The sequence below is a fragment of the Megalobrama amblycephala genome, linkage group LG14, assembly GCF_018812025.1.
Source record: "Megalobrama amblycephala isolate DHTTF-2021 linkage group LG14, ASM1881202v1, whole genome shotgun sequence".
Taxonomy (NCBI): domain Eukaryota; kingdom Metazoa; phylum Chordata; class Actinopteri; order Cypriniformes; family Xenocyprididae; genus Megalobrama; species Megalobrama amblycephala.
In genome coordinates this window covers 4,424,316-4,437,999 of record NC_063057.1, presented here as the reverse complement: position 1 = coordinate 4,437,999, position 13,684 = coordinate 4,424,316, and the positions used below count along the sequence as shown (strand labels likewise).

Genomic DNA, 13,684 nt, shown 5'->3' with positions numbered 1-13,684 from the left:
GTCAAGTTAAGCTCAATTAATAGCGTTTGTTGCATAATGATTATTAACACATCATTTTTGATTTGTTCCTTATTTTTTAAAAAAAAGGCAGATATTGTACTTACAATGGAAGTGAAAAGACAATTTTTGTGTTTGTCTGTATTTATTTGAGCTGTAATGCTTTTAAAATCAAAAGTGATTTTTACACTCATTTTAGGGCTTTAGGCATTACATTGTCAAGAAAGTTGTAAAATTGAGCTTTACACTCCCTTTTTTCCCCCTCCCTTTAAAATCATATATTGTTAGAGTATTTTATTGTTTGTGGAATGTCCCATTTACTTCCACTGTAAGTCTCTCACTGTAACCCAGACTTTTTTTTAAGAAAAAGAAGAAACGACAGATGTTACATAATGCCTTGTTTATCTTGTTGAATTTTATTTCAAATGCCTTTTGTTCGCTGTATTTACACCCAGAGTATTCTATTTTCTACGGGTCACCTGTATTGATCACGTTAGCACGGGTTAGTTACCCTGACAGAAGCATTTCAAGCTTACTTGAAAAGCTGTCAAGCTGCCATTCTGATCTGTCATAACTGAAGTCTGTGCCATTTTTGTGACCATAAACAGTGCTGAACCAGGACTGATATGAAAGAGGTCTGCTGTCATTCTTCCAGTCAGCTTGAATGCCTAAAGCAGTGCAATTTCAGTTGAATGGAAATTTTACAAAGCAAAACACTCCCTGTCCTCTTCCTCAAAGTGCTTTTTCTTCTCCTCGCTCTTGTTTGTCAGCTAGTTAGTAATTACGTAACAGCAATGACACCCCTGTGAGGAGAATGAGAGGAAGGGAGCATGTGACAGCTTGTGAGAGTTGGGCTAAATTAGCTCCGTTGCCTTCGGGCAAACCTGATGGATGGACTAGAATCACACAGACTGATTCAGACCGTACAATGAGACTCTGTAAACTAAGTGTGGTGTGAATTCCGCTGCGTTCCTGCTTACCTTCCGTCCCCAGTGAACCCATGGGCTGCGTTGCATGCTCGACTGAGGTAAAACAGTAACCACACTTATCAAAAGCACAAATTCAACTAACATGTTTTTTTTTTTTTTTTTTTTTTTTTGGGGGGGGCCAAGACCGGATGGTCAAGTTCCATGTCCTTATCAGAACATGAGGGTTTTAAAATGCCCCTCTTATGCTATTTTAAAGGCTTCTCATTTTGTTTTGGAGGTCTTCTACAATAGGTTTACATGCATCCAAGGGCAAAAACACTTTAATTTTCTCATAATATACATTGCAGCATCACCTCTTTTCTCATGTGTTTGAAACGGTTTGATAAAGGATTCGGTCTCTCTAAATCCCTCCTTTCATAGAGCCTGCTCTGCTCTGATTGGTCAGATGACCCAGTCTGTTGTGATTGGTCTATCACTTATAGAGCGTGTTGGAAACAAAACACCCATTACCTTATCTGAATTTCAGCTCCGGAAGCTTCCTCAGTGCTTATATACACAGTGATATAAACAGTGCGATGTTGTCGGTTTTGAGCCTGAGTCTTCATCCTTTGAAAGTGCTTGTGAAGAGAAATTGCTTTTGCAGTGCAGAAAACAGCGTCTTCAACATGTCGACAACGCGAACCAAACTCTTCCAGGCCTCAGCTACAACTACAGTGTTTGAGGGTGGTACGAAGTAGATGTTGTTTGCGGGCAGCCAGTGAAGACCATAGACTGGCATGATGCAAATTTGTTACAAACCTCTGAGGTTCAAGCTAGAAGTAAGAATGGAATCTTTTGGGAGACAATGACTCCATTTATCGTGCACTTTGATCTTTGAAACTTTGCAGATCTTTTAAGAATCGGCTATTTTACGCTCTACATGAAAGGCAATATCCGAAAAAGTATAATATGGGCACTTTAAGGAGAATGTAAATGCGAAATGTGGTGAAAATGTTCTTGAATGTAGGGTAACTGAGTTCAGAAATGGCTTTCAAAACCTTTTACCTCTAACTTCATGCTGAATCAAGCATAATCATAGAGTGAACTTGCAGTTTATATCTGAGCATGAATTTTATGTAAGGCTCTGATTGAAACCCAACCCGATCTCATGAGAAAACAAAACTTTTTTTTTTTTGAGATAGCAAATTTGTGCAGTTTGATGTTTTTTTTTATTTTTATAAAAAGGCATTAAGATTCATACCTAAACCTAACCGTAAATGGGCATAAACAGATTGTATGAAGTCATGCGAATGAGGCCAAGTATGGTAACCCATACTCAGAATTTGTCATCTGCATTTAACCCATCCAAGTTAGTGCACTCACATTAGAAGTAGTGAGTAGTGAAGACACACTGCAAACCGTGGAGACACACACCCAGAGCAGTGGGCAGCCATTTTTGCTGTGGCACCTGAGAAATGATTGGGGGTGTTGCTCAAGGGCATTGAGAATCAATCCCACAACCTTCAGGTTACCAGTCTGACTCTCTAACCATTATGCCACGACTGTGTTGTCCATAATCTTTACAACCTCATATCTCATTTTAACCAAAATGTAAGGTTAGTATTGCATGCTCTTCTCAATTATAGGCAGTCCCTTAGTGCATTGAGTGAAGTTCATATGACATTCTTCCATCCAAGATGGCAGACCATCACCCAATTTTAGGTGAATATTTTGCATTGCAACATATTTAGAATAAATTAAATCAAAATCAGCCGTGAGCATTCAATGATTTTTTTTTTTATGTTCCATCTAAGAAAACTATTTGCGCATAATAGCGAGCCTTTACATTTATATTTAGTCACTTATAAGATATTTTTTTGCCGCCTTAGGGGCCATGCACACAGAACGTGTCTTTGGTTTTTTTGCACGCATGTTTCGCGCTTTCACAAGTACACTTTCACTGATATGTGCACAACGCTTTAAATATGCCCACTCAGCTATGCATACACGCATTCTCAGTGTGGCTGTTTTTAGGTCTGTGTGTTGAATGTGGGGAATGGCAGTGGTGTTGACCCAGCCGTTTTAAGTCAGACTGATGAATGTTTTATGAAGACCCTGCCATTACGTAAAGATCTTATGGCGCTCTCTTCTCTTTCCTTTAATCTGCACATTAGCAAGGGTTTCTAACTTGTGCCACTGCGCAGGGTAAATCCTCAGTCAGTGCAGCCCATCTGGATTAACGTTCAGAGGAATATTATGCACTGTGATTGCTGTTCGATGTAAGCTGATGTCCGTTTTATTTAATTATCATTATTTTAAAAGAATAACAACCTTCTGTGCTAGAGTTATTTTTTAATTAGGTTTGTTGGGACACCTGAAAGAATCATCTAATGTAAAGATTTAAAGGTTCTGTGTTAATTATACATTAAATGAGCCATTTGATTTATAGTCTCACTTTATCCTCAGGAAAGATGTGCATGCAATATGGAAATGAGAGTAATTGAATGGACGTTTTTGTCTCATTAACGTTGAAGACTGTTCGGAAGGAAATTACACACTGCTTTTAGGTTTCAGATCTAATTTTTAGGATCTAACCTTTTAATCTGCAATTGTAGATGCAGTCAGCAACACATCTAATACAGGGGACATGGTTTAGCATGAAGGAAATCAAATCCTGATCCTCTAAATGATTTTTTATTTATTTGAAATATTTGCAAGTGTGCAAATTACCACACACATTTTTAGAACTTTTACACATTCATTCATATATGTAAATATTTGTGTGTGCATGAGTATATGTTTTTATATATATATATATATATATATATATATATATATATATATATATATATATATATATATATATATATATATATATATATATATATATATATATATATATATATAGTGTATATTATATAGTCAGGGCTTTATGTTAACTTTTTTTGCACATAGCACAGAGGTTGAAAATGCACAGGCCACACAATTGCGGCCACACAAACGTCTTTTACCATCTCTGAGAATAACCACAAGTAGTGCATTTCAACACTTAAACAGGCATGTGACTGATAAAGGACATTATGTTCTATACAGGGCACAAAATACAAACCTTAACAAGAAATTTTTCCAGACAAACATTTTCTTATTTTGCCAAAAATGGCAGACTGCAGGAACATAACACCTCTTGATTAACATTTAAGTCAATTTTGTTTACATAGCCCAATATCACTAATCACAATCCAAAAAACATCCATCCATTTTGGTTGGTCACTTGAAAATACCACTTCATTTTTCTATAGCTCATTAGAAAGGTCTAAAATATTAAATCTGTCATGCCTGTCAAGGAAATCTTATTCATCCACAGAAAGAAAAAACTATTTAAAAAGTATTATTTTTCTCTTTTTTTTAACCCAAAGTAGGGGGTTTTGACTGTGAGCATTAGTGAGTACACACATGTATAATGTCTTTATTCATACTTGTAGATGGAGGGCGCCCTAGTGCAGAAAGTCCACAAGTGAGACTCATAGAAGTCATAAACCTTGACGTTCCAGGAAACCCCTTATATGGACAAACGCCTTCAGCTATCATTAGCAGAATGAAACAGATAGATGCTTTGACTGATTAAAAAATTAAGAAAAACATTCGATTGTGAAAATTATAGCATATATATATATATATATACACACACACACACACACACACACACACACACACACACACACACACACACACACACACACACACACCATATGGTTTATGGTTATGGTATATATTTGCTATATATAATAGCATATATATACCATATGGTATGGTATATATGCTATTATTTTTATAGTATCATATTTCAGTGATAAGGCTATGTCGATTAACACTGCATTACTTATACTTATGAAAATACCTGAAATGTCTACAAGGACACAGAAAAATTGTCACAATCGAATGTTTTTCTTCGAAGATAGTCGAAGATATATTAAAGCGTCTTTGGTGTTTCCATGGTTTCGGAAATCGAGGGTAACGTGGGTATGATTGAAAGGTGGTCCATATCCTGATTAAAATTGCTTATTTCTCTGGATTTAAACATTCATGGAAACATTTGGGATAATGTACAAGTCAACAAAATATATATCATTGTTCTAGTGGTTTTTGGATATTTTAATCCAAAAATCTTACATATTGTGCCTTTAACATAACTAACTTTAAATATCAGCTACTGGTCTGTTAATCCTCTGTTTTGCCCACAGGAAAGACATGAATAGTACATGAAAAAGAGGATAGATGGTTGTTTTTTTGTGCTGCTTCCTTAAATTTCAGACAGTCTTTGTTTTTGTTTTTTTTTGTTTTTTTTGTTTGTGGTCTGGTGGTGCTAGAACAGGACAGTCATGTGCACCATCTGCCTTGCTAAACTTGTTTTAGTCATGCGTGTGGTTTTGTGTTTATTTGGCCTCTCTGAAGACATCCTTTGTCTCAATAGACTGAATTTATGTCTGCCTGTGTACATTTTGGCACCAGGAATGGATGTTAGGGTGCCGCACAAAGACCCCTAAGAGCCTGTCACCTGAGACTGTCGACACGGCAACCGTAGACCCAGCCTTGCTTTGGGCCCAAGAGCTTCTGCTGACATGAAGTATTTTCCTCAGGAGCGCTGTTGCTTAGCAACAAGACAGGATAGACGTAGAGTTTACATTTTATATACTTATGCACTGAATGTGAAAAAATGTTCATGATATTTTCTCAGTAGCGGGAAAAATAGCTCTGTGTTTGTGGCTGTTTGGTGTTCTCGTCTGTCCAAATTCCACTATTTTGTTGTAACTCCACACCTACTGATGCTGTCGGTGGGACGTTCCTGCATTTGACAGCATGACGTATTGTCACGGCCCGACCTGTTGAGCGTTACCATGGCGTTGGCTGTGGAACATTCCAGAGTTTCCATGATGCTTATATGGAAATAAGGTCCCTGTGCGCAGCTGGCTGGCTGCGAGTGGAACTTTACCACATGGGTTCGGATGGTTCAGACCTGCGCCACACTGAGCCTGGACTGTTTTGTGGGGTGTGTGTGTGGGTGGGTGTGTGTGAACCTGGTGTTTTGTTGGATTGCCCTTAGTAAGCAAGTTGAAAGGCCTGTTGTAATGAGAGACACAGCTGTGGTGTGGGAAGATATGAGAGAGAGAGCGACCACAGCGAAAAAGAGAATGCTCTCTGAATAAATGCGGATACTACACCATCAGCATTTCATGTTCAACCATCAAAAAAACAATGCAAGGTCAATGCAAAATCATAATTGATCCTGTTTATCTGCTTGGGAACAATTTATCATTACATGTTGTTGCAAAGAAAAAAAAATATTGCCTTCGTAATCTTTCATCACAATGTAATAACTTGCTCTGCCTATGAAATGTCTTTCCATTTATGCTGACATCATCAAGCCCTCCCAGTACCCTCCAAATTTTATAAAGAAAACAGTTTTCACAATAAAGTCAAATCGCAAAGAATAAAATCTAGCCTGTTTTTGTTTTAGTCTTGCATTTCACTTCACGCACTTCACTTTACACTTTTTACTTCACACTTCACTTTACACTTCACACTTAACACTTCACTTCACACTACACTTCACACTTCACACTTCACTTTACACTTCACACTACACTTCACACTACACTTCACAATTCACTTTTCACTTCACAATTCACTTTACACTTCACTTCACACTTCACTTCACAATTCACTTTTCACTTCACACTTCACTTCACACTTCACTTCACTTTACACTTCACATTTCAATTTACACTTCACTTCACACTTCACTTCACACTTCACTTCACTTTACACTTCACACTTCACTTTACACTTCACACTTCACACTTCACTTCACACTACACTTCACACTTCACTTTACACTTCACACTACACTTCACACTACACTTCACAATTCACTTTTCACTTCACAATTCACTTTACACTTCACTTCACACTTCACTTCACAATTCACTTTTCACTTCACACTTCACTTCACACTTCACTTCACACTTCACTTCACTTTACACTTCACACTTCAATTTACACTTCACACTTCACTTCACACTACACTTCACACTTCACTTTACACTTCACACTACACTTCACACTACACTTCACAATTCACTTTTCACTTCACAATTCACTTTACACTTCACTTCACACTTCACTTCACAATTCACTTTTCACTTCACACTTCACTTCACACTTCACTTCAATTTACACTTCAATTTACACTTCACTTCACACTTCACTTCACTTTACACTTCACACTTCACTTTACACTTCACACTTCACACTTCACTTCACACTACACTTCACACTTCACTTTACACTTCACACTACACTTCACACTACACTTCACAATTCACTTTTCACTTCACAATTCACTTTACACTTCACTTCACACTTCACTTCACAATTCACTTTTCACTTCACACTTCACTTCACACTTCACTTCACTTTACACTTCACACTTCAATTTACACTTCACTTCACACTTCACTTCACACTTCACTTCACTTTACACTTCACACTTCACTTTACACTTCACACTTCACACTTCACTTTACACTTCACACTTCACACTTCACTTTACACTTTACACTTCACACTTCACTTTACACTTCACACTTCACACTTCACTTTACACTTCACACTTCACACTTCACTTCACACTTCACACTTCACTTTACACTTCACACTTCACACTTCACTTTACACTTTACACTTCACACTTCACTTTACACTTCACACTTCACACTTCACTTTACACTTCACACTTCACACTTCACTTTACACTTCACACTTCACACTTCACTTCACACTACACTTCACACTTCACTTCACAATTCACTTTACACTTCACACTTCGCACTTCACTTTACACTTCACACTTCACTTTACACTTTACACTTCACACTTCACTTCACACTTCACTTTACACTTCACACTTCACTTTACACTTCACACTTCACTTTACACTTCACACTTCACTTCACAATTCACACTTCACTTCACACTACACTTCACACTTCACTTTACACTTCACACTACACTTCACACTACACTTCACAATTCACTTTTCACTTCACAATTCACTTTACACTTCACTTCACACTTCACTTCACAATTCACTTTTCACTTCACACTTCACTTCACACTTCACTTCACTTTACACTTCACACTTCAATTTACACTTCACTTCACACTTCACTTCACACTTCACTTCACTTTACACTTCACACTTCACTTTACACTTCACACTTCACACTTCACTTCACACTACACTTCACACTTCACTTTACACTTCACACTACACTTCACACTACACTTCACAATTCACTTTTCACTTCACAATTCACTTTACACTTCACTTCACACTTCACTTCACAATTCACTTTTCACTTCACACTTCACTTCACACTTCACTTCACTTTACACTTCACACTTCACTTTACACTTCACACTTCACACTTCACTTTACACTTTACACTTCACACTTCACACTTCACTTCACACTACACTTCACACTTCACTTCACAATTCACTTTACACTTCACACTTCGCACTTCACTTTACACTTCACACTTCACACTTCACTTTACACTTTACACTTTACACTTCACTTCACACTTCACTTTACACTTCACACTTCACTTTACACTTTACACTTTACACTTTACACTTCACACTTCACTTCACACTTCACTTTACACTTCACACTTCACTTTACACTTCACACTTCACTTCACAATTCACACTTCACTTCACTTTTTCCAAATTTTTTCCATCTTCAATCTTTTTCCATCTGGTGTTTATTTAAATTTGATGTTCATAAATCCATTAAGCCGAGTTCAGACCGCACGATTTTCAAAGTAGTCGGGTCACTATTCTTTTCACACTGCATGACTATCTTGGCCAGCATTCAGTCGCTGCTGTGTTCACACTGCACGATGAATCAGCAACAGAAGGTTTCAGACTGCATGACTTTACAATAGGAAGAATTGCCGACAACTCTGTCTGGCACGCAAACTACGTTTCACAACCAAACACACGCAAGATGTGACAAGGAAACAATGCGATATCTCTCGTGCAAGACCGGAGTTCTCATGTGAAACTGGGATTATTATTAAAAATGGTAGCCCGCAAGAAGCTTGCAATACCAATTGCCTGTGCACTGATTTGCAGTGAAAACGAGAAAAAGAAAAAAAGAAAAGAAGAAAATGGAGGAGGAAATGGTTGGGGAGACACGAGGAACAAGGATTGTGTGTTCTGCAACGAGAGTGGTCTATAACTCCTCCCCGAACTCCCCGCTGCTCTGTATCTTGCTCTCTCATTGGCTGTCGGTCATCGCCGATGTACTTTTCAGTCAGAACACTTTTCACACATTTTGAATCGGCGACAGGTCCAGATATTTAGCATGCCAAATATCTCACGGGCGTCGGCGACTCGTCTGTGATTCTCAGATCGCGTCTTTGCTCATTCACACTGCATGATTGTCACTCGCGTGAACGAGCACCGATTTGCCTGTGATTTCGGGCATTTGTCTGTGTTTTCTCAAAACCTGTCGGCGAGCCAAAAACGTGCAGTCTGAACTCAGCTTTAATAAAATTGGACCCAGAATTGTTTTACAATTTCATTTATTCCTTGACACATACTTTTCTCTATATTATACTATAAGACTTTATAAAAAAGTTACTAAAATAAACTAGAACAATATTTTTGCCAAGTTGTGAATGTTTTTTTTTTTTTTAACTAATCAATTAAATAATAATTAAAGTTTAACTCAATTTTTAACTTTAATGTTCAATATTTTCTTTATAATAAAGTAACTTTGGGACATTCTATTAGGGAGCCTTTAACCCTTTCAAGACAATCAGGAATCACAATCAAGAATTCAGGGTTTTAATGCTTTATGCTATATTTGACCAAGGGGTCCAATTTGAACTAGGCAGGTGCAGTTTCATAGGATGTTGGGCAGGTTAAATATAAGAGAGACGTTTTTGCTTGGGTTGTTTAGAGACACAGAGTCTCGCTATTTGTGTGTTTGAATGTCTGAGCATGCTGAGGAAGAATGGCTTTTAGATTACAGTGTCCCAGAGAGCAGCACTTTATCTCCTTATGTAATGCAATACCACTGCGGTGCTCTGTGTTGTTTTGTGTGTGTATGTGGCTGTGTGTGCGAGCTTAAGGAGGGGTTGGTTGACTGGACAGGTGGTGTGAGAGCAGAAACAGGTGGGAGGGACAGGTGAACTGAGGAGTACACACACTCACATACTGTGTGATGGTCATATAACCTCTACCAATGTTGATTAAAGTTAATATATTCATGAATTTTTTATTTATTTAAATTCACATGGGTGTCGAGTGTCAAATAGTTGGTTTATAATGGTAGAAATGTACCAACTTTTACTCCAGTATTATTCCATTATTATCAGCTATGCTTCTATTGGTTGATATGTTGCCATTTTGGGTAAAATGTTTCTACTTGAGTGTCGAATGTCAGAATTTGTTTAATTGATGCTTTTGCATGGCTTGTGTTGATTGGCTCAAATGATTACAGCTGCTTTCCTATGGGTTTATACATTGCCATAGCAACACCTTTGCAATGATTGGCTCGCCTTTCGATTAAAAGTGAAAAGCTCAGCAGGTGTTGCCTTCCCAGCATCGCTCAGCATGATGGGAAGTGAAAGATATGGGTGACTGTCAAGACATAAACAGTTTCTAGATAGTTGCCGGTTTCCCTTTATTGCTGTAGCTTACCTTTGACCTCAGTGTAACCTCAGGTAGTCAAGTAATAATTTTAATGACTGCCTCACTGTGAGAATATAGTTTAGAGAATATAGTATAGAGAATATATTGTGAGAATATAAATCTATTCATGCAATTACACTGATGCTGTGTGTGTGTCATTGTTATTTCAGAGCCCATCGTTAGGAATGGCCGGCCGCCCTCCTCCCACAGCATGCACTCGTTCTTGCACCAGTACACGGGCTCCTTTAAGAAGCCTCCTCTGCGTCGACCTCACAGTGTCATCGGGGGAAGTCTGGGGTCCTTCATGGCCATGCCTCGAAACGGCAGCCGTCTCGGTGAGTGACCACACAGACGTAAAGACTGGTTTGAAGAGTCACCATTTAAAGACCTATTTAAAAAGGATTCAGCATTAATTTTTTTTTTTTTTTTTTTTTTTTTTTACTAATTTTAAAAAATATTTTTTACTATTTGTATATGTACATGTATGTGTGTGTTAACTTATTTTTAATAATTGTAATATAATTTAATTTCTTATTTTAAAAGTTGTTCATTTTAATAATACTAATAAAATGTTATTATATTTATTATATTTTAATTTAATAATTCTTCCCCCCACTTTTTTCAAGAATAATGTTTTTTATTATTATTATTATTATTATTATTACTTCAACTATTTAATAATATAATATATTATATATTAATATAATATTAATATATTAATATAATTATTTTATTATAATTCATTTTTTATTTTATTGTAATCATAACTTAATTTCATATTTAATGTTATTTTTAACTGAATTTAACAATTTGAATAAAATTGTATTTCCTTAATTAGGATTTATGTTCAATTATCATTTAATTTTAATATAAACCTTTTAATGTTTCACTTTTTCATGATTAATTGTAGAATTATTTATTTATTTACAATTCATGGCAAAAATAAATTTTATATGAAAAATATTTTTAATTAAAATATTTATATATGTGTGTATATGTATGTTTGTTTTAACATATTTAAAAAAATATATAATTTCTTTTTTTAAAGGTTTTTACAGAATTTAAATAATTTTAATAGAATGTATTTTATTATTATATTATTTAGCTACAATTTTAATATAAACTTTTTATTTTCTCTTTTTTCAGAAATAATTACTTCAACTATTAATAATAATAATAATTAATAAGTATTAGTTTAATTTTTATATTTTAATATAACATTAATATAACATTTACTTTTAATTAATTTTTAATTATTTTCAATTATCATTTTATTTTAATTTAAACCTTTTAATGTTCCAGTTTTTCATGGTTACTTTTAATATTATTTATTCATTTACAATTCATGGCAGGAATAATTTTACATTAAAAATATTTTTTTTATATAATTTTTGTGAAACATGGTGCGGATGAAGCATACGTGACCCTTGTGAATGACTCATGTCATACTCACCTTCAACCAATCCCAAAATTTGACCACACCCACTTTCACTTTATTTATTACTTCTGTTTGACTAGCATGTCTCCTCTCTGAAAGTGCTTAATGGACAACACACATTAGATGAATGATCTGCCATGTAAAAAAATCAGGTGTGATGAATATGGGTCGATCAACCTTATCTCCCTGTTGTCATGGGAGCAGTCATGTCTAACCCCGGCGTGCATGCGTGCAACTGCGCGTGTGGGTGTTCACACAGAGAATGCGCTCACACTGGCAGGAAGTGAGTCAGGGGAAGGTTAGTAGGAGGCGACCGAGCAAGAAGTGTGTGTCACAGTTGAGCTGTTCTGTCCGGGCTGCTCTCGGAGTGAGTGTGTGTTCATGCTTGGTGCTTCCCATACGTGAGGTTATTTACCAGCATCTCAGACACAAGTCCAGACGTGTCCGTCCCACATTCTCATCAGTCAACAGCGATGTCAGAGAGCGATCGTTTGTTTATTTGGCACAGATTGTGGAATTTGTAAGCTGTGATGTAAATGTGTTTGATAAATTATCATCTTGCATTTCCTCGAATAGGATGCATTCCAAGTCGGAGTGATGTCAGGCAGCTCAGGACAGCCTGGAGTTTATTAAAGTTTGACCCACTTTCGTTCTTGCAAGATTTTTCCGTGCCACACTTTTTTTCCCCCCTTTTTTTGGGAAAAGTAGAACACTGCGCTTTCTAGACTTTCATATCATCTGTATGTAAAAGACGGCTGGAGGAAAGCAGAAGACGGAGCGATAGGGTGCGGCAGACTGATGATATGCGTCAAAATTACTAGTGAGGTTGACTCGGGCATGACGGAATGAAAGAGCACAACGCTTGTGATGTTGAGGAGGTAGAAAGAGATGAAAGACAGGAAAGGGAGAGTGAATGGAGGGAAATGGGGTGATCTGCCAGAGCAACTCGTTATACCTCGCGGTATGTCAGATAAAAAAAAATAGGCCACATTACCTGCGACTGTGCACACTGTCAAACTTCCACACACACACACACCGTCTCACCGTTTCAAAGACTTCATCTGCGTGACGGGATGCAGAAATGTGGCCGCAGGTTACCAGTCAAAAAGCCATTTCATGAAGCTGGATCTCTCCTCATCTCTCTCTAAGAAATGTCCAGGTCATATTTCACCCCAAAGACGAAGGATAAAAAGCCAATTTGATTTGGCATAAACCATGAAGCCTATTTGTAGGAGCACTGCAAAAAAAAAATATTTCGCGTTATTTCATTTGCGATAATTAAGCATGTTCCCCAAAATATTTTTTATTTTATTTTATTTTATTATTATTATTATTATTATTATTATTATTATTTTTAATGAAGCCTATAAGGTATCATTTGTTAACATTAGTTAACTACATTAAATCTGGATATAAATATTTTATTTTATTGTATGAAGCCTATTTTTAGAAGCATTTTTGGTAAATCTTTAAAGGTGCCCAAGAATGCTTTTTCACAAGATGTAATATAAGTCTAAGGTGTCCCCTGAATGTGTCTGTGAAGTTTCAGCTCAAAATACCCCATAGATTTCTT

The 13,684-nt window shown here is 36.5% G+C and overlaps 1 protein-coding gene across 1 annotated transcript in view; it reads left to right on the top strand.

The window, feature by feature from the left end:
* cdk17 (cyclin-dependent kinase 17) overlaps nt 1-13,684 on the top strand; it is a 59,738-nt gene that overhangs the window by 28,888 nt on the left and 17,166 nt on the right. Inside the window, exon 3 of the mRNA XM_048156423.1 lies at nt 10,844-11,008. Coding sequence (XP_048012380.1) covers nt 10,844-11,008 — 165 coding nt within the window. The remainder of the gene's footprint in view (nt 1-10,843; nt 11,009-13,684) is intronic.